The sequence below is a fragment of the Sphaeramia orbicularis genome, chromosome 3 (assembly GCF_902148855.1).
Source record: "Sphaeramia orbicularis chromosome 3, fSphaOr1.1, whole genome shotgun sequence".
Lineage (NCBI taxonomy): Eukaryota > Metazoa > Chordata > Actinopteri > Kurtiformes > Apogonidae > Sphaeramia > Sphaeramia orbicularis.
In genome coordinates this window covers 47,040,156-47,063,453 of record NC_043959.1, presented here as the reverse complement: position 1 = coordinate 47,063,453, position 23,298 = coordinate 47,040,156, and the positions used below count along the sequence as shown (strand labels likewise).

General features: G+C 36.3%; 2 protein-coding genes across 3 annotated transcripts; one reads left to right on the top strand and one right to left on the bottom strand.

Moving 5' to 3' along the window:
• The first annotated feature begins 1,170 nt into the window (after nt 1–1,170).
• Nucleotides 1,171–9,756, top strand: ccpg1 (cell cycle progression 1). Of its 2 annotated transcripts, none has more exons than XM_030163402.1 (10): nt 1,171–1,284; nt 2,931–3,016; nt 3,180–3,282; nt 3,560–3,636; nt 3,720–3,903; nt 4,997–5,329; nt 5,876–5,991; nt 6,119–6,238; nt 6,368–7,665; nt 8,874–9,756. In XM_030163402.1, the coding sequence occupies exons 2-10, from the start codon at nt 2,957–2,959 to the stop codon at nt 9,064–9,066; spliced, it is 2,484 nt and encodes an 827-aa protein (XP_030019262.1). In that variant the 5' UTR covers nt 1,171–1,284; nt 2,931–2,956; the 3' UTR covers nt 9,067–9,756. The 2 variants fall into 2 exon arrangements, with proteins under 2 accessions (XP_030019262.1, XP_030019270.1); XM_030163410.1 differs by having other exon boundaries at nt 1,176–1,284; nt 2,907–3,016.
• pigb (phosphatidylinositol glycan anchor biosynthesis, class B) lies at nt 9,633–17,339 on the bottom strand. Its single transcript, XM_030163423.1, is given in 14 exon segments — nt 9,633–9,835; nt 9,911–10,088; nt 11,836–12,055; nt 12,155–12,219; nt 12,792–12,831; nt 12,834–13,002; nt 13,603–13,654; nt 13,737–13,877; nt 13,961–14,091; nt 15,350–15,454; nt 15,534–15,651; nt 16,653–16,782; nt 16,915–17,075; nt 17,216–17,339. Coding segments are annotated over 13 exon segments (1,575 nt in total). The 5' UTR covers nt 17,027–17,075; nt 17,216–17,339; the 3' UTR covers nt 9,633–9,721.
• Between the last annotated feature and the right edge of the window lie 5,959 nt (nt 17,340–23,298).

Here is a 23,298-nt window from a genome sequence, read left to right as displayed (position 1 = left end):
GGATCCGGGAACTTATGGAAAATTTAACATGGGCTGTTATGGGGAAAACATTTCAATCGTCTTCTTCTCCCAAACTACAGTTCTGATTGACTTCAAACTTGGTATACAGCTTCTGTATGATGATGTCAACACAAGGTATTGAAATTATTTGGATCCGGATCTGATTCTGGATTTAGTGCGATTTTGAAAAATTTCCCCATTATAACAGATAGGAAGTGGATTGATCCAATAAATCAGTATCAATGATATCAAGTTGGAATTTGAATTTTTTCCAGATCTGATTGGAATATGACCAAAACATGGACTTCTGTAATATAATAAATACACATAACTGGGTGATTAGAGATGGCATCTGGATACATTTCCCAAAGCTTTTAAATTGGCCGGTAAGCTACAGGGCCATTGGTCCTATTTTTAGTATTTGCAGCTCTGCTCTTGTTACATACCCAGCAGTATTTTTTTGCAAAGTTAACCTCCCCAGTGTTTCACAGAATCTAAAAATAATCAATATAGTAACAGCCTGATAAAATGAAAGATTACAGTTAAAACCTGCTCAGTAAGCACAAAAGTGGCTGGAACAGAGTGATCAATAGTTTTGTGTAAAATACTGATATTGATTTGCTTTTCATTTTTAATTTTGACAGCAACTTGACAAAGGACATACAAAACAATATGTTGCAGTATTAATAATATCCTTCTATTTGTTTGCATGTTATGCTATAATTTGGTGTCACATTAATTTGGCTGATAATTACACTAATTTGACATGTGTGAGTTTTGATGATAGGGAAGTTTCCATGAGACAGATTTCTCTCATAGTCACTTTAAGTACTAATAATAGTTACTAAACCCCACCTATCGGGCTGTAAACATTAACATTTTTTATTTGTCACACGAATTTACAGTCCACGAGCTGCGCTTTCTGGTCATACATAAACTTTTACATGTCAAAAAGCTAAAAGTTAAAATTCATTTGCTTTATTATTATGGGTGGTGTGCTTTGTCACGCTTCCTTGTTTATGTTTTTTTCGAAGACGCAGGTTGTTTCCACGCTCCACCCTTTACTTACTCAGCCTGCTGGACTATCGTGTTGCCGCTTGGGTAATGAAGTTTCAAACGACGGCCACTCACCTTGTGGTTCCTCTCCGCTTCCACCACTTCAAACTACATTTCCCATGAACGCTCAGCGGGGTCGCTGTGTCGTTAACGGATAACTTAGCTGTGGCTACGGCATTCTGCAGTAATTGCAGAGGTGGTTGCAAACAGCTGTCCAGTTAAACACCGGTGAGTTCGGCGGTTTATTTCGTTTTTTTTTTAATCTAGCGGGTTAAAGTGCAGTTAATGCTTCGGTACAGATCGGTTTAAATGCCCCCACGATGCTTTGAGAGCTGGCGTTATTAACTAGGCTGTTAAGTTAGTTAAGGTAAATCGAAACCACCGCTAAATGTCTGTAATTCTTATTAAGAGGCGAAGTGAAAGTTAGCTACAGTTATCAGCGTCAGTGTTCACCATGTTGTCTTGGAGGTTGAACTAAATGTGAGCTTTATTTACCGTCAGGCCGCGGGAGTTGGCATCATCTGGGTAGGTGTAAGTGCAGGCTGCCACCGCTAGAGGCCGCTGTTTAACCTGCCTTTTTATTTATTTTATGCACAGTTGTTTTGGCCGTTGAATGGAAAATGAAAAATCAGCATCACCACAGATATTTCTAAGTATTATATCACGATTAAGCATAGCCATTGTAACCTTAAAACCTGTTTAAACACAGGTATGGAATGACATTAGGATAAAAGTAACCTACACTGGCGTTATGAGGAAGAAAATGGTGTAAAATTAGTGCCAACAGTTAGACTAAATACATTTAAAGTGTAGTCACCATACAGTAATAATTTGCCTCAAAGTGAACACACTGTAGCAAAAGGTGTAAGCATTTTAACCTTTAACCTTTGACTCAAGTTTTCTGTGCTCCATCTATTTACATGAATCCATCTAATCTATTTTTTGTCTTAACCTAAACTTTACATAACACAAACATGTTCAAAACAAATCTCATCTACTTATCGGACTGTGAGAAGGGAGCAACAGCTTCTGAAAGTCTCTTACTCTGACCATCTTAGTGTCCCATATGCATAGTTTATTCTGAGATCATGTGTTTCTCTGGTTAAGCCTGTGCGCACAGTCATGAGTTGGACTTGACCTGACATGACAAATTAAACAGTAACAATGGTTCAGTTTCATTTCATTGGTATTACAGTGAGTCAGACCCTACAAATCCACAAAAAAAGCCAATACAGCTAAAGGGGATTTTTTTAATGATCCCAGTTAAACCTGGGAGTTTTCTGTCTGAGCAAGTCAAACAATTTGCTGTGGAACAGGTCTGGAACAGGCTATGTGGGACATCTAAAGCATTCAGGTGAACATGTGTTTCAGTATCATGTGAAGGTGCTTCATGTGTGAGTTGGCCCGTAGCTCAGTTTATCTCCCTGTGATATGCAAATGCACTGGTTGACTTCAGCGTTGTTTACATCCCCTATGTTATCAGCATTTTTATGATAAATGTCAGGTACATATTTAAACTGTGGCTACCAATGAGTCTTTTTGACTTCTGTGTAAAATCATGGCAGTTCAACCTCATTGTTTTGACTGATTTTTTTTATTTTTATTTTTATCTTTATTAATCTCTTTAAAAACATGATCTGGATGTTTGTTCACTGATTTAATTTATTGACCCAATGTTACAGCTGCTTTTGCCCAAGATCAGTGACAGATTGTACTGTTAGGATTGAGTCAAAATGTTTTGCCTGATATGAACTGCATGTAGAAATCATTTGTGTGCAAATCTGTCATCTTCACACACACTAACCATCCCCATACTTCCCTTTTTAACCATAAACATACTGTTTGTACAGGTGTGTTTGATCTCTCTTTTATAGGCTGTGTATTTCTACACCTGACAGAAATGTCAGAAACATCCAGTGATGCAGAGTCATCCTGTGGTTGGACCATCATCAGTAATGAGGTATATTCCATGTTTCCAGTTCTTCCATTCTCAGTATTTACAATAAAACTGACCACTCTGAAATATGTTATATGATTAACAAACCCTTGAGCAGTATTAATGTGGCCTAAACAAAGCTACATTTTTGAAGATGTGTCTTAATGTGTCCCAAACTCTTTTAAAGGGTTCAGATATTGAGACTTTGGGCTCAGAGGCTGCAGGGGACTTTGGAGAGCGCCCTCCAATGGTGAAACCAGAGCTGCAGGACAAACCTGCTTCATCTGGAAGTAAGAACCTACTTCTGATTTGACTGGATGGAACAGCAACCAATTTATTAGTGGTATTAACTGGCAGATTTTTGGAATTTGTTCTAACCATTTTTGTGACATTTGTAGTTATCCATTCTTTAAAAAATATTTGGATTTCCTGATATTTTTTGACTTATCTGTTTTTATTTATATTTGATTTTAAGGTTTTTGCATTTTTCCTATCACTGCACATTATTCGTTTATCCTTATCCTGATCCTTAGTCTTTTTAAATTTTTTGCATAATACTTCTTTCAGCCAGCTGCAGTAAAGTGAAAGTTTCACACAAAGACAATCTGGAACAAAACAGGGATGAAGCCCTTTATGTTGCAGAGGTAATCTGACATAACAGTAATTTGCAGTCAAAGCCACTCATCAGCGTCTTTGCCAAGCTTTGCCCTTGTATTTTTCTTTTCAGGCTGAGAACAATGCTGCAGAGAAAGAGCATGTGTCTCTGTTGTCGTCAAGCGATCACTCTGACATTATGACTTTAGGAGACGTGAAGGACGATGATCATGCAGAAGTGGATGCATCAGTTCATGAGGAGTTTTACCTCGGCACCTCTTGTAGTAGCCAGTATGCCTTCACTGCCGCCGAGACGGGTATGACGGCAGCACCACAGTTTGTTTCTGGCAGTCTGTGCTAGGGCTCTTCAGTTTTTACACATTGCAGTTTCTTGAAGTAACTGCAGTTATTTTTGATTAATTATTACAATCATGAATGTACTCTATTTAAAATCTTTTTCCTGTTTAACTTTGAAAATTTGATATGGAAAAAAAAAATACACATTTCAAAAGGATTCTTAATCTGTGGCTTTTCCTGATAACCAGGCAAGTGCACTCAAATTGTAATATGACTTTTTCCTTAAAATCCTGAAAATGTGCAACCCTAGTATACAGTATGCATGTAAAAAAACTATTATCAAGCTTAACAATAATAATAATAATAATAATAACAATAATGTTTTAATAGCATAAAATGGAAATGTCATGATTGCAACAGTCTAACTCTATAATCATTATGTTTTCATCAGTGAGTTTATATTTTCCACTCATAGCTAAACAGCCAACTTGTCAAACAATATGTCAAAACATTTCTTTTTTTGTTCACTACACTGCCAAAGCAGGGTTGATGTTGAGACACTGGAGCCTTCCACAGAGTCTCATGAAGTTAGGTTTCCATCTCAGAAGTCAGCTCGCTGGAGGTCGTACTGTTCCAGGTGGCCTGAATGAAAATAGAGTGAATCTGACATGTGCATGTGCACTGCTGACATACTGCTCACAGAAGCACTTGTGAATGTATGACTTATATAAAAGATGAGTTTAACTAACAGAAAAATTACCTCGACTGGATAAAGGACAACGTCCACCACTGTAAGAACCAGAACAGATCTGAGACTTAGGAGCATTACTGTTAACATGCAGCTTTAAGGTGTGAAGTTCTTTTTTTGCACTTTTTGTACAACTAACAGTTAAAATGAAGTTATTACATTTGTCCAATGCAAACATTTTTTGACCAGAATATTTTCTACATTAATTTTTAAAAAAGAACTTACTGAATGCATTTTTATCTTGTTTTCATCACAACTAACCTCACGTGCATTTTCTGTGAGTTTGTCATTCCTGTGTGCACACTTTTATATGCTTTCTTGTCACTCCACATTTGCCTCACGTTAAACCTCCTGTTTGTCTCTAGTTTTCCCAGTGCAGCCGCCTGTTGTAAAAAACTGGAGCAGCAGTGAGGATGAGGCAGGAGGAAGCTCCAGCCCTGTCGTACGAAGACGAAGGTTGAGGAGGAGTACCACCAGCGCTGTGACGGATGCTGACGGGGAGGAGGTGCTGGAGTCCAGCCCGAGTGATGAAGAGGAGGAGGTGGAAGAACAGAGACACCAGGAGGAGGAGGAGGCAGAAGTTAGACCTGCTACCTTGGAGACCCGGATGCCTGAACGTCAGGGCAGCAGCGTCCTCAACAAATGCATCCTGCTCGCCCTCATAGTGGCCATCAGCATGGGCTTTGGCCACTTCTACGGTGAGACACCCACCTGAAACCTTTTTTTCCTCATTTAGATTTTCATGCAAATAGATCCTCATTTAGAACACAATACCCTCTGAATTTGGACCCTCTGAATAGGGGCTTTTGTGAGGAACCTTCGTGCTATTGTAATTATTTGAACAGGTTTCTCTCAAATACAATATGTGTGTTTTACATCTTTCCTGCTTTTTCCTAATGTTTTATCTCAATGTTACATCTTGAACGTTAGCCCCATTCTTATATTACAACTAAAAAGAAAAATTGTACGATTTGGAATGCAGCCACAGTTTCATTCTGAGTTGATGAAAAGCCAGAAAAGCATGTTGGCTTTCATACTGCTAAATGTGACCAGGTGTACTAAGACATCCTGGTCATGTTGGGATGCTGAACACTGGGTCATAGCCTCTCTGCCTTTTCTAAACACTGTAGGCTGCTGTTACCTTATATGCTGTGTTTAAAAATGTGTAAGTTAGATAGTTAGAAGATAGTTACTGGAAATTTACACATAAATAAGATGAACTTGAATGATTTTCACACTAATAGGTACCGTTCAGATCCAGGAAAGGCAGAAAACTGTGGAGAAAATTAGAGTGAATGAACTTGATGGTGTGAAAGACCTTCTTCTGCGACATGTCAGAGAACATCTACTGTCCAACCAGGTTAGTAATGAGTCGAAGCTGAAGTAATGTTATGCTGCCTCTGAGTGTGTGAAACAGCACTGTTCATTTACAGTCCTTATTAACATGACTTTAAGGAGTCCTAATTTGTTCCTTGTTCTATGCTCAGAGAGGTGAGTTTGGCTTGGATGACCTGGATGACCACAAAGTTATTTCAGTTCTTACTGATGTAATTGAGGAGATACAAAAAGAGAATGAGGAGCTCATCATCAAACAGGCTCACATGCAGGTAATTCTGAAGTCTGTGTTCTACTTTGGCATAAAAAACAGAAAAGGGATGTATTTTTTCATGTTTTGGTGACTTCCCTTAATAAATCCTGTAACATGTGATCATAATTTTTTTCCTCTTTATAATAAGGCCCAGAGAGATGACTTGAAAGTATTGCTGAAGCAGAAAGTTGAGGAGAAGACTCACATTATGTCTCAGCAGCAGAAGCTGACAGCAGACAACCAGCTACTGAGGAGCTCCCTGGAAAGAGAAGAAAAGTCTCTGTCCATACTTCAGGAGGAGCTGAAAAGCCTGCACTCTAAGATCAAAGATCTGGAAGCCATGGGAGCTGGTGCCGATTCCCTGCTGTCAGAAAACCAGAGGCTGAAAGATCAGCTGGAGGAGGAGAAGCAGCTGATCCGGAATTTCATGGGCCAGAGGGAAGACCTGATGGTTGAAGCACAGACGCTGAGGAAGAAGCTTGACAGGGAGAGGAAGGTTACAGATGAGCTAAGGAAAGAGATAAATGAGCTGAGAAGTCACATTTCTGGAGCTGAAAAGGAAGCAAGTTCCGAAGCAGAAGAGCTTCAGTCACGTTTGAGCAAATTGGAGAAAAGGCTGAGCTTTGAGCAGCAACGCTCCGACCTCTGGGAGAGGCTGTACGTGGAGACCAAGGAAGAGCGAGCCAAAGGAGACACTGAGTCCAAAGTGAGGAAATCTAAAGAGGGCATGGCAGGAAAAATGAAAGAGACATTTGACGCTGTGAAGAATTCCACTAAGGAGTTTGTCCACCACCACAAAGAGCAGATTAAGAAAGCGAAGGAAGCTGTGAAGGAGAACCTGAGGAAATTCTCAGACTCTGTCAAATCAACTTTTCGCCACTTCAAAGACTCCGCCTCCACTTTTATCAACAAGGCTCGAGGGTTTTACGACAAGAAGCATGAGAAGAAAGAGTCGTGGCAACACAGATCTCACAAACATCATAGAAACCCAAACAAATTTGACGACTTCTTTCAGAGCAACTACAACACTCGAAAATCAGTGGATAAAGTTCATGAAGATCGAAGCCAAAACACCCACAAGCCCAACCTGAAGAGATGCACTGGGGTCTTTAACTGCGCTTATGAGGAGTCTATGAATCTGTTCAACAAAGCCACGGAGCCGATCAGAGCAGATGAATTCTACCAGCTGCTTCAGAGCTACGTCCAGCAAGAGGTCGACCACTTCCACCATTGGAAGGAGCTGGAGATGTTCATCAACAACTTCTTCCACAATGGTGTTTTTATTCACGACCAGATGCTGTTCACAGACTTTGTCTCTGGTGTGGAGGACTATCTGGTGGACATGCATGAGTACCACGGCCTCGACGATGACCTGTTTGGAGATCTTGATGACTATATTTATAGGCACTTCTTTGGAGATGGCTACTCAAAAAGCTATGGCCCAAGGTAGGACTTCAATGTCTCCAGACCTGTGACTGTTATTACATGAACACCATATGGATGAAACTAGGGCTAAAGCTAGGTGCCATTTTCATCTTTCATTTTTGATTAATTCATTTATTAATTGTTTGGTCTGTATAATTGCAAGGAAATGTTTCCCATAACCTAGGATGGCATCCTTATATGTCTTGCTTTGTACACATCACAAAGATATCACTGGTTGTACATGTAAGATGTTCAAAAATAAAAGTAATGAAAATTAACCAATAGAGAAACAGTTCAAAGTACTGATATTTAAATCCTATGAATTAATGAGAATGGGTTTTGCTCAAAAAGAAAGTTTGTCTCTTGCACTACCAGTTCTATTCTGCACATGAGAATACATTCACTTTACACCTTCCAGTGTTTGATTTATACATCTATTATATAAAGTATAAATAAACCTATGCATGTATGTAATACATTTTTATCATATATCTTGAAAACATTAGTGAACCAGCATTGTTTGATTTCCATCGTATCAGTCTGTAAGATGTAGCTAACGTTATCTCTAATTTCGAAAGACTTGCAGACAAGTGTGTTCAGTTTCATGTGATAAAGAAGGGGAAAAAATGAGATAATATTCACAGCTAAGCAGGAATCAGAGAATTTGGACATTTTAACTTTAGCTTTTTTAACTTGATTAGCAAATAATCTATTTCAAGAAGTGATAAATCAATAAATTGGTTCAGTGTAATCAACTAATCAAAGTGTTGCAGCTCTTGATGAAAATAACAAAAATGTCATGTTTATTTACTATTTAGATATTATTTTATACCGTTTTAGATTGAACTGGCATTTCTTCACTGATGTCATTATGAGGTGCTGAAGTTGTCCTGGTATTTGTGATAAATACACTATAGTTCATTAATGTACTTAAATTCAGCTCGTTATTTAGGTCAAATCAGGCCTTTGCGGTTTTTTCTTTAAAAACAAAGAGAAATGCTGATGTATGTCTTCCTGTGTTCATTCCCAATACATGTCTTTTTTTTCTCATTACATTATATGAGTATTAATAAACTATTATTAGGTTTATACTATATTAATGACATGAAATGAATAGAAAAGCACATTTTGTATGACAGACTTTAACTGAAATGTGACTGACGGTCCTGGTTTCAGCTGATTTTTATTTTAACCATCACTAATGTTTATTTTTTGTCTTAAATGTGCAGCGGGCCATTTGAGAGACCTGAGACAGACTCGAAGGAGGAATCGAAGGCAAAGCATCAACAACGTAAACAACAGAGATCCAGATCTCGACCGCACAGTGAACGCAAGTGGAGCAGAACAGGCAGAAACGCAGACAGACACATGGCCGACGTCAAAATAGAACTGGGTCCAATGCCGTTTGATCCCAAATACTGAAAGTAACTCAACTCCTGTAAATTCATCGCTGTAGTTTTTAAGTTTTTTTGAGTTTGTATTTAGTGTCTAAGTCTCCGTTTGCACAATGTTAACTTTTAAAAGCTACTGAACGTCTTTGAGCTGTTTTGTGTTTAGTGATAGATCTGATTGAAAGATGTGGCATAAATGATGTTGCCTGCACTTTTGCAACATGAGAAGTTTGATTTTACATGTTTTATAAAAGTGGAGACTGGAGGTGGATTTGGCCTGTTAACCATAACACGATAAAAATGTTTGAAATAATTTTGGGAGCCAATCTGTTGTGCAAACAATGAAAATAACCTGCTACATTTGGGATGTGTTTGTGAACACATATTTCGATCGTCTGATTTGCTGCTACATTGACAGACTTGTGTGGTGATGTGGTTCTAATCTGCTTTCAGTTTAAATCTGTTAACATTCCTCACCTCACTTTAACTGGACCTGGTATTTTTATTTTACTTTTATAGAAGATAAGAGTTCTTTTAAATGTAAATGTGAGTAAAAATGTGTTACATGTGTTACATTCAAGACAGTTAGAAACAATGTTTAAAGTTAAAATATTTATTTCAGTAGCAAATCCATGTTGTGTGACATTCTTCATATGGAAACAAACATTGAGTTGTTTGAGCTTCTGTCAGTGCCTTTCATAAATAAAGATGCTTCCTCCAACTCTTCCCTCAGGAAAATGAGTGTGAAATATCTCTGCTGTTCTCACATATTTATTCCCTTGTAGAAACACAGAGATTTCCTGAAACAAGAGCAGAACATAAGTACCTTGAAAAATGACACCTCGCTAACAGAAACCTCAGGTCAGTGTGTTTACCTGTTCTAAAACATCAAACAGAAGCAGGTGTGTGGGTAGAGATGACTTGTACGGAAACAAAGTCCTGAGCCAGAGAAGAGGGTCGCGGTAAAATATGTCGGCTTCATCGACATAATCCTCCTGTCCCAGATCCGGACGACACTCCAGAAACCTCATCTTTATTGGGCAATGGATGTGGCTGTAAACAAAAAGAACATCTGCTGCTGCATGTAGTACATCATGAAAAATCTCATCAGTTGGATCTCAAACCCTCTTTAGCATAGTTCCTGAATAGCGTACAAACTGAAGATACTGCACACAGTAAACCCCGATTCAATAAGGCTATGAATCAGGTACTTAGGATCAAACAGCCTTAAACATCTGATAAAAGAGGGGGTTTTCAGACTGGTGTAACATGTTTTGTGGAGAAAAAGTTACTGTACACTTTTAGTATTGAGACTCATATCTACCCAGGCTATTCCACAGCAAAATCAAAAGTGTTATATTTTCAGTGTTAGAGTTAAAAGTAAAACATTTCAAAAATATCAGTCATTTCAACTCTTGTTCCAGTCTAATTCAATTACAAGATAATTACTCCTCACACAGTGTCAGTGTTGATGCAGAGTCAAATGACACACTCTGTTAACACTTGTAGAGCTGATCTCACTTGGTAGCCAGTGTTATTACCAGGGGTCCATCGAGGTGAGAAACCAACCAACTACTGTCTTTACTTTTGACTGGACATAACCAGACAACAGTCAACAGTCAGAATAAATACAGTACATTGTTTATAATTAACCACTTAGTCATTCATATAGCAGGAAGAACTTCATTACACACAGACAGGGATTCTGCTACTTTCAACAAGTTAAATTTAAGACTTAAATAAGAAGATATGCAGCACTCAATCAAGGTGGTACACACTCACCCCTTTTTAAACCATCATTAAGATTTAATTCCATTCAGATCTCATTGAACTTCAGCCACATTGAATGGATGTAACATGAACAGAAACTAATTATTACTAGGCTCATTTCTTCCAGTATTGGTAGTTTTTAGCTGTTCTGATGACTCCTGAAGTTAATACAGCTTTATAATCCAAACCATTTTAGACCTGTCAAAGTATTTTACACAAGCCTAAAATTGAGACTTAGGGCTTTTATACTTCAAACTTTAGGGACTCACAGACCTGTTTCTGAGCCATGTGATGTGCAATATTTGCGATCAGACACTTAATGGTGGTAATTTTAGAACCTATTTCAGAATCTTTTACATGAAATTTTAGGGGGAATTTTAGACAACTCGTGCTTTGCGTTCCTGTACAGAGGTAGGATTTATGTAGAAACATGATTACTGCACTGTCAGGTTAGCTAAGAGGTAAACGCAATTAGATAGTATAGTTCAAGGTTCAAGGTGACTTTATTGATATCCGTAGGTAGATTTGTCCAGAAGTCTGGAGAGGGCATCTCAAACTTTACACAAAATATTAAAACCACAGGACACATACAGAGGACAAATTAAAAACAGCACAGACCAAAGACGTTGACAGGTACTCCCAACAGCTCACTGATCATGGTTAAAACAGGCTAAAATAAATAATTAAAACAGACTAAAATAAATAAAAGTCATTAAATATTACTAAAAATGCCAGTATAAATCCTGTTAAAAGCATGATAAAAACATAGAGATAATATTGTATTCAGTGGTAGGTTTTAATATTTATAATGTCTGAAATGTGGAGGTTGATGAGCTTGACTCACATTGACAAGAAGATAATGAAAGACGAATAAATGAAATGACAAAAATGTTGAAATTAAAACCTCACAAATTCAACTTTAAGACTATTTAATGACTTCTAAGGCCTAATATTTATTCAACTGTGTCTTAGGACATGTTAAGAGACTTTGAGGACTTATAAACTGTCCCAGTGGTGTGTGTTTGTGTACCTGTAATAGGGCGTTGAGTGGCAGGGCATGAGGAAGAGGACGTCTGGTTGTGTTGTAATGGAGGAGCTGTTGACGTCACATAGTGTCTGGATGTGGTTCATGACGTCGAGGGTGCCTCGCTGGTGAACGAGGCCGGTGTATAAGGCAGGAAACAGATTCGATACTAACAATAAGAATGCAGCAGCTTGTTGCCAGGCCTTCAAACTGGCCAAAGATATGCCTGGACAAGAAATTAAACAACAGACACAACCATCAAAACACAAATTAAGGCACTGAATATGAGGGAAAAAAATATGTTTGTGTGACATTGAGTGCTTACCACAGAAGACCATACAGAACGGCAGCACGGGATAAATGAATCTGAACTCCTTATGAGGGAGCAAGCTGAGGCAGACACAGCAAACATGTCAGTGTTTATTAGAAAACATTATCAATGATGCAACTAAAAGGTGGATGACGTACTCAGACCCCTTACACAATCAAAACCACAGTGAAAATACTTACACAAGAAAAACTTTCAAAACAATTATAAAACTATCAGCAAAATGTACCTAACTATGAACAGTAAAAGTGCAATAAAATAGTATCTATCAGTGTTTTAATATTATTTTTTTTCCCCATTTTAATGCTGGATTAATGGATATGCAGAATGTTACTGATATTGATGTTTATATTGATGTTTTGGTGATTTATTTGACAGACACTTAAAACATATTCTATAAGATCATCACATTGCTCTAAAAAGACAACTTTTCACATGCTCAGAAAAATAGGCTTGTTTGCAGCTTTGTGAGTAAAACAGGGAGGAGGAGGGAGGGGTGAAAGAACTTACAGCTGACAGATATATGTAGTCAAGTAAAAAATACAATAACTGTCCATGTAATGTAGTGAAGTAGAAGAATAAAAGAGCATAAAGTATACAGTTATAGTAAGTGAGTGAACATGCACAAACTCACCTGTACACTACAACTGTCCAGACAATAGCCACCAGCAGGATTTGTATTTTTTTAAGGCGAGGGTGCAACCGTGAAGGAAGAAAGGCAGATGAGGGCCGATGACCACCATGAAGCCCTGGGTGAAGTACCAGTGCCAGGGGTGAGAGCCGTAGAAATCAGCCACACCATGGATGATATTAAACTTCAGGAAGTTGAACTGCACCATGGTCCACTGAGGAAACACAACACGACGACTGTTAAACTGGTTTCTGTGCCATTATTAGACAGAGGTGCTGCGTCGAAACTGAGGAAACAAAAATCTCTGCTCTCTGAGACTAGTCGGGTGTCTCTCAACTGTAACCTTTCACTGGAAATAAGCTTTTAATCAGTGGAGTTGATCACAAAACTGGAACAGTGTGTTGACTTCATCAGTGAGCACAGCTGTTTCGTATTCGTGTCTACTAATTTCTAAACCTTATTTAAAAAAAGCCCAAAATTATGCAAACAATGCGTTATTTTTTATCAAATGATAAGAAAAAGGACCTTACATTGGAAATCTTGATGGAGATAATGATCATAATATCAGGCTTCACAAGTGGAATTACTGATGTTGAAAGAAAATAATGGCTCAAAAAATAAAACCTACAAGTTAAGTGACTCAGATTTCCATAATTATTCATCAATATATCACTTTCACCAAAGCATAAAGTGAAGCAGATATCCAGTCGCTAATAAAACTAAACTAGTTCATTTTTTCAGGGTGTGGGAAGTAAGGTCAGCTTTTTTCAGCATCAATCAACTGTCATTAATCTCTCAGATATGAATGTTTTACCTTCCCATAAAATATACAGTCAATCACCGTTGAAATCACAACAGCCAAAGTCCTGGAAATGAAGAGAAATAAATTAAACAACAAAGATAAAAAAGGAAAAACAGCTGCTGTTAACTAAGACTGAAACTACAAACCCTATAGGAATGTAGCGATGAGTGATGAGTCTCAGTTTATCATCTTCCTGCCAGAAGTGGTAGAGAATCAGAGGAAACCAGACAATCAGAGCCGTCGGCCGAACGATGACCGCCAACGCCACCAGGGTCAGATATCTGCAGCTATAAAAGGCATCAACAACGCATCAGTGAATGGATCAGCTTCATAAATTAAGACAGAAACGATTAAAGGAAGATGGTTTCACCTGCTTTGTGTTTTGGACCCTGGCAGGGGGTAGTAAAAGAGAGCCAGACTGGTGATGGTGGTCTCCATGCTGTTGGTCAGAGTCCTGGTGCAGCAAAACCAGGTGAACCAGGAGCTCAGATGACAGAAGAACTACACAACAAAACAGCATGGATTAAAATACAGAACACAGGACAAAGTTTACATCAGAATGGATTTAGATGAAGGAATATACTACTACTACTACTATAATATATAAAATAATAATAATAATAATAATAATAATAATAATAATAATAATGATAATAATAATAATAATAATAATAAGAAGAAGAAGAAGAAGAAGAAGAAGAAGAAGAAGAAAGAAAGAACATATAAAATAATAATAAACAAATAAATGTTGAAAACCAAACATAAAACCCATAATCCTAATCCTAACACATAAGCAGGTGTACATTAACACAAAACAATGCCAGACACTTTAATGTTCATACTGTTGTGATGTTTACACTACCCAGGTTAAATTTCTGTTTAATTTTGAATTACTGCACTGGTTCTCTCAACATTTAATTAAAATACCAAGTAAGGCCTAATTTTACAGATTGGCTAAAGTTGATGACAGACACAGCCTCCTTTGGGGATCTCATTGTAAGACTGAATGATGGTAGGGGCAAATTCTACCAGGTCTAGTCCCCCTTCCTACATTTAATTCAATTTCAACTGACTAGTGCCCCATAATAAAAGTATTTTCATGCACAAATCCCACCCAAATTATTATTTATTTATTTTTGTTCCGTATCTCATATTATTTCTATTTTATTCAAGATGTGTTATTTCCTCTTTTTTATTTTATTGTATTATTATTGTGATGTAATGCTTTTACTGATTTTCTGTTTCATTGCCCTGGCTGTGTAGTGGGTGTGAATAGTGCAAAATGTTAGCTGTAAAAATGATAAGTATGTTGTGTGTTTCTTGTCAAGAACAAAAATGAATTAAAAAAAACTTTGATAATTAAAAAAACAAACAAACAGTTAATTAAAATGAGTATCACATCACATGTTCTCCTTCTGTTAATGACTCAAACATTCCTGAATGGTGTTGGTTTAATTTCAGGTTTTTCAGGATTTTTTTTATTGCCTATTTTAAAACATTTATTAGAGAAGAAATAAAAATAATTAAATGTAATATGCCACATTTGGTGAAGTAATTAAAACACTTACATTATTATTACATTATTATTCTAATGTAGATTGTAGACTTAGTAACCTTTATAGGACTGACCACATCAGAGGGAGATGAAACCTCAGGAAAATCTTACAATGACACATAGAACGACAGAAAATGTCCAAACTGATACAAAGAACATTCATCAACAGATAGAAAGTTCATGATGAACAAGCAAAATATTTACCGTCCATTTTGCAATATCATGATTTTCCAAAGTTCGCATGAGGTAGAAGAATTTTACATCTGCAAACGCAGCCAGGAGCGCTTGAATGACTCGTGGAAGCCATATCTGCAAAAACAGTTTTATTAACACTGAGAAGATACAGAAATAACTTCATGTGCATAAACAGTGACATTTTGGTACTTACCAGTAGATAAATGGAGTCATAGTTCATGCATTGCAATATCTTGTATATAATGGCAAACAGAAGTGGATAAGAAAACCCTCTTATTCCTGTCTTCCACTCCCAGGTCAGATGCCCATAAGTCACACTATTAAGGATGTAACACCATAAGAATAATACAATAAATAAATCAAATAGGACTATAACTCACCAAGATTCACAAAATACACTTCATAATGTGAAGAACCCACCTCCACATGCATATACTCTGAGTACAATTATCTTACTACAATTCACTTGTATCAGTAAAAAAACTAATTGCTGAAATTAATAAAACCAAAAATTATTAAATTTTCAGTGTAAACATCCTAATATGGATTAGTATTAAACAAACTTTAATACATTTGAACAAAGGAAATTACTTATATTCTAGTGCAGAACAAGCAGTTTGGCTGAACTGATCATTATTTTAAAAATGAAAAATTAACAATAAAAAATGTGTAATAATCATCAAATAACACATGAAGATGGACTGAAATGTTAATGAGCTGATGATGAGAGATGAACGCCAGATTGATGAAACTAAACACTTAATTAATATGAGCCTTTGGAAAACTAATTTCATTTTTTTTTGTTTTGAGCTAAGACAATTTTATGACTAAAATTGAACTTTAGGGTGTTTAATAAAGTGGACAAAATTTGGTATTGTGACATTAACAAGTACCTACATGCTGATATGCTACCACAGTTTGTTTTTCTTCTGTCTAAAGAAGTGTGTGGACCTCAAAGGGGACAATGTTGACACCTTCTTAGCCTCTTACAGCTTACTGTTGGTCTTATCACACTGTTACTGTGTGTTACTAATCACAATCATTTGCAGTGTTCAGTCCAGCCAAATTAAAAAAAAAAACAGTTTCTCTTTAAGCAAATACATTTTGTTTTAAACCAATGGAATCTGATAAGTATTAAAGCAAGATCCTTGTTCTATAGATAATTTGTGGTGTTTCTGTCTCTATATTCAGTTCAGTTTCTAAAAACATTCATTCATTACACTGTTTGGTAACTGATTCAAATATTTTTTCTTCATAGAAAGAGTGTTTAATTCTCTATGACATGGCCACAGATAATAATGTAGAAGGATATTTGAAGACCATATGATGGGACACCTCCAGAGACTGCCAGTACTCATCAGGGACGAAGCTGGTCTGAACCAGGAAGCAGTTGATGAGTCTGAAGGCCACAGTGAGCAGGGCCACTCTGAGTCCCAGGACACCTGTGGAGCACAGGAAACACTGGATTTGACTCAGATGACTCTGCTTTACAACACCATAGTGGACGGGGAGGCTGGTGGACATGAGCTGTTTATTTGGTCACTGTCTTCACAATCTGATTAAAGGAGCCTCACCATGCTCAAACAGACGCTGCTCTTCTTTAGCGTAAAGCTGAGATTTTCGTGTCCGCAGTTTCACATCTTCCTCCTTATTCCCAAACTTCAGCCGTGATCGGATGTTCTCCATCAGGACATTGTGTTTTTGGGCCTGATGATCTTCTGCCGACACAGTTCACCTGTCAGGATGTAAATAAATAAATAAGTCAGGTGTCCTCAATAAGATGACTGAACCCACACCGAGTGGATAAAACACCAAAATGACACGTGGATAACAGCTCAAGTAGACCCACGGAGTCACAGTGATCCACTGACAAACCTGTACAACCTGATGGTTTATTCATCCAATGCTATTACACTGGCATGTCTTCTACCAAACAACAGAACACACATGTCTTCCGGACACAAATATATGCACACAGTGGAGTGCTGGGTCTGCTTCTTCTTCTGTGGTTTTAAAGGCAGCTGTTAAAGGAGCTCATAGCTTCATCACCTCCACCTACTGGACTGGAGTGCTCTGTCTATTATTCCTATAAACTTGAAAATCAACCAATAATTAAACAAACAAACAAACAAACAAACAAACAAATAATTAAATACTACTACAAATAATAATAATAATAATAATAATAATAATAATAATAAGATAGGATAAGATAAGACAAGATAAGATAGGTTTATTTGTCAAATGCACAGTTATACAAAGTTTTGTACCTAGAGCCAATAGTACAATAGAAAACAAGACATGAAGCACATGATATTTAAAAAAAAAAAAAAAAAAAAAAAAAAAGCACAAAAAATTCATCCTCTTGAGACCCACCAAAGTATTTTGTTCTCTGTAGGAGACAAGAGTTTCACAGGAAACCACACAAGGCAATATTTTATTTACTTATTTATTTATTTTTGGTTTGGAATGGTACAGTTTACAGTACTGCAGATATGGAAAAGGTGCATATACAGTGTTTTTCCCTATACTGTAATTAAATATTGAGTTTAAACATCACATGGTAACTATATGTTTGTTTGGGGAAACAATTCACATTAGGTTTAAGGTGTTTGCTTAAAAGGATGCTTTATGACTTTTCAGCTTTATTGCCAAATTCAAACGTTTGTTAGATAGTAATCAACAAGTGATCATATGCACATCACACTGATTAAGTAATCAAAATAGTTACATTTCATTACATTTTGATAATCTGTAACTTGTTACATTTAAGAAGGAATCTTAAAACACTATTCCTAATATTACCAAAATGTAAAGGATTAAAATGCCTATGAATTCAGCCCCCCAGGTTTTATGAAAATGTAGTAACAAAAGTTCTTGACTTGACTCCACTTCAACTCATGTATTTAACCTCATACCCAAAATGTAAGACAAGGGATTAAAATAATATACAGTCTCCCAAGGAATGGACACACTATGTATATGAGTGTCAGAAACGCAAATTTTAAGACACACAAAGAAACATGACAACATATACAAAAATGACAAGATTATCTTAAATTGTAACATAATGTAAATAACTCAATATTACATTCAAGTATATTAGGTATTCATAAATGACTGAATCTCTTGACAAAAAGTCCACATTTTGACTTAGTAACTATAGAAAACATAATGTGCTGGACACTTTTAATACCCATCAGTCAAATATAGTGTAAGATTCTGTTGAAAGTTACTGCCCTATAATTTAGATTGTCTTTGTCTAAAACTTATTACAAACATATTTATATTTGAAAGTACTCAGATATTATAACTGCACAAGGCTGTTTCAAGCAAACATATCACCTCAACAAACCAATAAAAATATTTTTGTGAGCACACCCAGCTTGCAAAACATTTTAATACCCAAAACAATGTATTCTAGATCTGGAGATAGGTCCTTGTGATTCAAGTCTTGCCCTTGCTGTAAGTGTCTTAAGGTGCTGCAAAATCCAAGCAACTGGAAATTTAGCACTGCTAGAGTTAATTATGCTTTCAATGTGCATTATAAAAAGTGGAATAATTTCATTCATTTATTCATTTTCTGAACCTGCTTTATCCTCACTATGGTCACGGGGGTCGCTTGGAGCCTATCCCAGCTACATAGGGGCGAAGGCGGGGTACAGTGGAATAATTTATTTTCTTCTATTAAACTAAAACCAATATAACTGTTAAATTACTGAAGAAAAAAGGTTATTTCTTATTTTCAGGGTGTTGTGACATCAACACTCATATCTTATGTTCACTGCTTGTGATATGTAAAAGTCACATGGTACTCTTTTTTTATTGTATAGGCATGTCTCCACTCGATGCCATTTGACCTTGAAAAAGTAGGTCAAGGTGACATATAAATTACAATATCCCTCTGGCCAGAAATTGGCTGAGGAGTAAAAATAAAATACCTCGTGAACTGAATCGGTTTGGTATCGCTTTATTCATCCAGCAGATGGCGACCTGCAGCCACTTGTTGTTTTGACGGAATACAAAAGTAGAAGAAGAGTGACTTCCGGTTGAGGTCTCCTTCATGTCCTGCAGCTGTGTCTTCTGTTTTTATCTTCGTCTCGTCCTGTTTTCGTCTGACTCATGATCATTAACACTTCAAGGAAAACGTCTCTTTGGTAAGATGTAAGAGGTCATAAAACCATCACTGAGAATTGTAGAAAAACCTTTAAAAAAGACATTTGTTTCAAAGTGCAGTTAATGTGTTGTATAATTATCAAGCTCGACGAAGTTTCAACATCCGATAATGTATTTTCAGAATAAAATTGAATAATTATTTGGGTAAAGACGATTGACTTCTAAAAGCACCATCTAAAAATTACTAAAAATAAACATTTGCACATGTACTTATATTGTATTTATGACACTATTAAGATTTCGACCATAGTATTTTTTTTTTTTTTTTTTTTGTTCTGAATGCATCAACTAAATTCCTCTTTAATAAAGAACAGTTTCAGAAGGTTTGGACAAATAAACTACAGTCATGGTTATTTTGAAGAATGTCGTTGTCACTGTCCTCTGGAGCTGTGATTATTACAATTGTATAACATTTTATATCCCAGCTATTATCTTTATCACACTGTAATTTGTCATAGTCTATATGGTTTATGTTGTCAAATAAAACACAAAATGTTTCAGTATTTTTGCATATTGAGGTTATTATACAGTAATTTATTTGTACATCTAGAGTTTTGATTTGTTCCACTTTGTGGTAACCATGTGTCATATTGAAGTGTTAAATGACTAACTAGTTTCAATTGGGAAAAAAAGTTAAAACTGATATTACAGTTTTTGCGGCAAAATTTTAAGCCATGTTGCCTACACTTAGCTGTATCTTTATGCTGTATGCTGTTCAAGGACTAAAGCCTCAGTCCCTCTCTTTTCAGTCATACACATCATGATCTTCATCAGATCTTGCTAATTGTCTGTTAAAATTAAAAATTGGGACTAATCTGTCACAGACAAGTGCCAGTTTTGAGGGTTGTTATTGGAACAAACTCTGACAAGATGTTGTTAAGGAGGTCATGGAAGGCCTTTAGATATATCTGTCAGTAAAGAAATCTGGTCTTTAAAAGATGAACCTGATTTTGTTAGATGAACATATCATCTCTTTGACTTTAAACATTCTTACTTGACTGCTGTGTGGATGTAGATGAGGAACAAAGTGTTGTGGCTGCTTAGGGCCTGTGACTCTGCTTTTTTTCTTTTTTTTTTTTAAACACACTAAATATAGCAGAACTTCAGAGTGGACAACACTGTGAGAGGGCTGGAGCTGTTATCAGAAGTCTCAAGATAAGCTATTATTTGAAGAATTTATAAATATATACAAAGTGGTTTTTAATGTGTCAAATATCTGTACAATGTATGTTGACCTATAATCAATAAACAATTTAAAAATTTATTAAAAAAAAAAAAGAAAAAAAGAAACACTCAAATATCTTGTATTGACCCTGGCTTTATAACTTAATAGTGTTAGTCAAACAATATAGGTGTCAGCCTGCACTGAATGCAGTGGTAACATCTGTTCAGCAAGCTATGCCTAACATTTTGCAAGAAGATGCAACATTCATCAAAGCATAGTGGAAGCTGCAGGTTTTAAAAAGGTTTAACGTGTCTGTCTGTTCTGGATAACATTTTTTTTCCCACTTATTTACTTCGAAATTACTTATTTTTACAGAAACATCTTGTGCCTCCAGAGTGGGACTCCTATCAAAAGAAGTCATGATTCGAATTCGAACAAGAGTAAGGATACCCTTTTCACAGATGGTCTTCGCTGCTCTGCTTGGAGTTGCCGGTGGTATTTATATCTACAAACCTTATTTTGATGAGATACAATTGCAAAAGATCCAAAGACTGGAAAATCAGGACCCACCAAGGAAACAAAAGGAATCAGAGTGAAGTATTTCAACTGGCCCAGGAAATACTTCACTGGCAGAAGTCAGAAGGGACAACATGAGCTGCCTGAGACCCCTACCAGACAAGATGAACACCGATTAATCGATTCCTTTTTGGGGTGTTTTGTGTGGATGTTAATTTACAGAATAAAAGGTTTATTTAACAATTGTCTGTGTTAAAATGACTCAGAGTATGTCACAGTGCATCTTTTTTTTTTAATTGATTAATGCTTACAAAATGAAGCACTTTTAAAAATCTCCCTTTTTTTGCTTAATGCTGTTTCTTTATTCTACTTGCAAAACATACTGTAATCAATCACTGTTGCATATTCCTTTTGTTAACTAATGGAGCACTGAGTCTGAATCTGTTGGAAAATAAGGCTGGAAAAAATTGCGCCACAACCGTGCCATTGTCCTCTGTATCCTGTGTGTTTAATGACAGGGTGCCAGAACCTAAAACTATTTCAGCCATGGGTGCTTTGCCAGATTCCCACTGCTTTTTCTCCCATAGGGATTAAATTTATGCAGAAAAAATAGGTCTGTGGTTCAGACCAGATGGACTTGCATGAATCTATCAAAGTATGAACCTCTACTCTATTTTACAACTGGGCACAGGTAGTGGTAAACCAATGTCTATTTCCATTTTCATTTCAATATTAATTTAAAGCTGCTCATATCCTGATGAAGAACAATACATAATATTTAACAAGAACACAAAAGATACTCATTCAACTGATTACTTATTCAACATGACCTTTTATTTAACTAACTAGTATGGTCCATTTGTAAGTTCAGTTCACAAGGACAGTACTGAGTGAGACAGTGGCCCAGTGAATCAGTGCAGGGACAGGCTTTAGGCTCTACTGAACTGGTTGTTTGAAAAAGACCAATCATGCACAATGTGCTTGGCAGGTTGACCAAAAAATCTGGCTTGAAATGGGGTTCTGATTCCTATTTGAGCTGCCCAATGAAATTGGAATGTTCCAGTTTCTCTTTTTGTTATTCGATAATCAGTGCGTGTTGGTCTTTATCAGGCAACAACAAATACTGTGAACCAAAAAACATTCAAGAGAAATTCTAAATTGTAATTAGAGTATCTGTACATGTGCAGAGTTGCCTCTGTACCATGGATGTTGCCATATATTTTACTTTGGTTTGACATTTTGAGATACCCTGTCATTAAAAATGCACAAATATATAGCTATACAACATATAAACAACAACTGAGTATACCCAAAATTCCGAGTAGGATATTCCAGGTATTACAGAGGATAACATTAAAAACTAAATAAACTCACAAGTAAAAACAATGAAGAGCAAGTAAATCGTGTACTGTGATGCTGTGTTATTCAGCAGTTTTGTAACATCTGACAAACTAAAACAGTCCCCTATTTGTACCTTTTCAGATCTACAATATAAACAGCTTCAACACTGGACTAAACACTTCTTGGCCTGTTTTTCTACTTGTCACAATAGAATCTCTTGTTCAACATTTGAAAATGTTTTTTCATAAGAGAATTTATTTTATCTCTAGTCTAGCAGTAACAAATTTATTTACTCTATAAACTAAAACAGTGCACCTTCTTGAGCCATAAATCTGAAAATATGAGTTGTGCTGTATTTTGATATCAAAAATGTGTTTTTCTACCATTTAAATAAATAATATCTGCATAAGTGTTGAATATACGATGCGATACCATATTAAAATAAATGCCACAAATTTAATCAAATATATCAGGAATATAGTTTAGTGCTGGAGTTACATCACTGGTGTTACCCTGTGATAAATATGTGGTGTTTTGAGACAAAAATTACACTATCAGCTGATATTCTTGTACAAATTTCTAAAGCATCTATGAGAAAAGACACTGCATTAAATCCACTGCATTAGTCCAGGTCTCTCATTTCCCATATATTTAGTATTCTCACACGAGGATTTCAGTTTAAAAAGATTAAATAAATATATAAATAAATATAATATATAATAAAAACCTCCCAGTTTAATATACACTGTTGCTTGTAAAG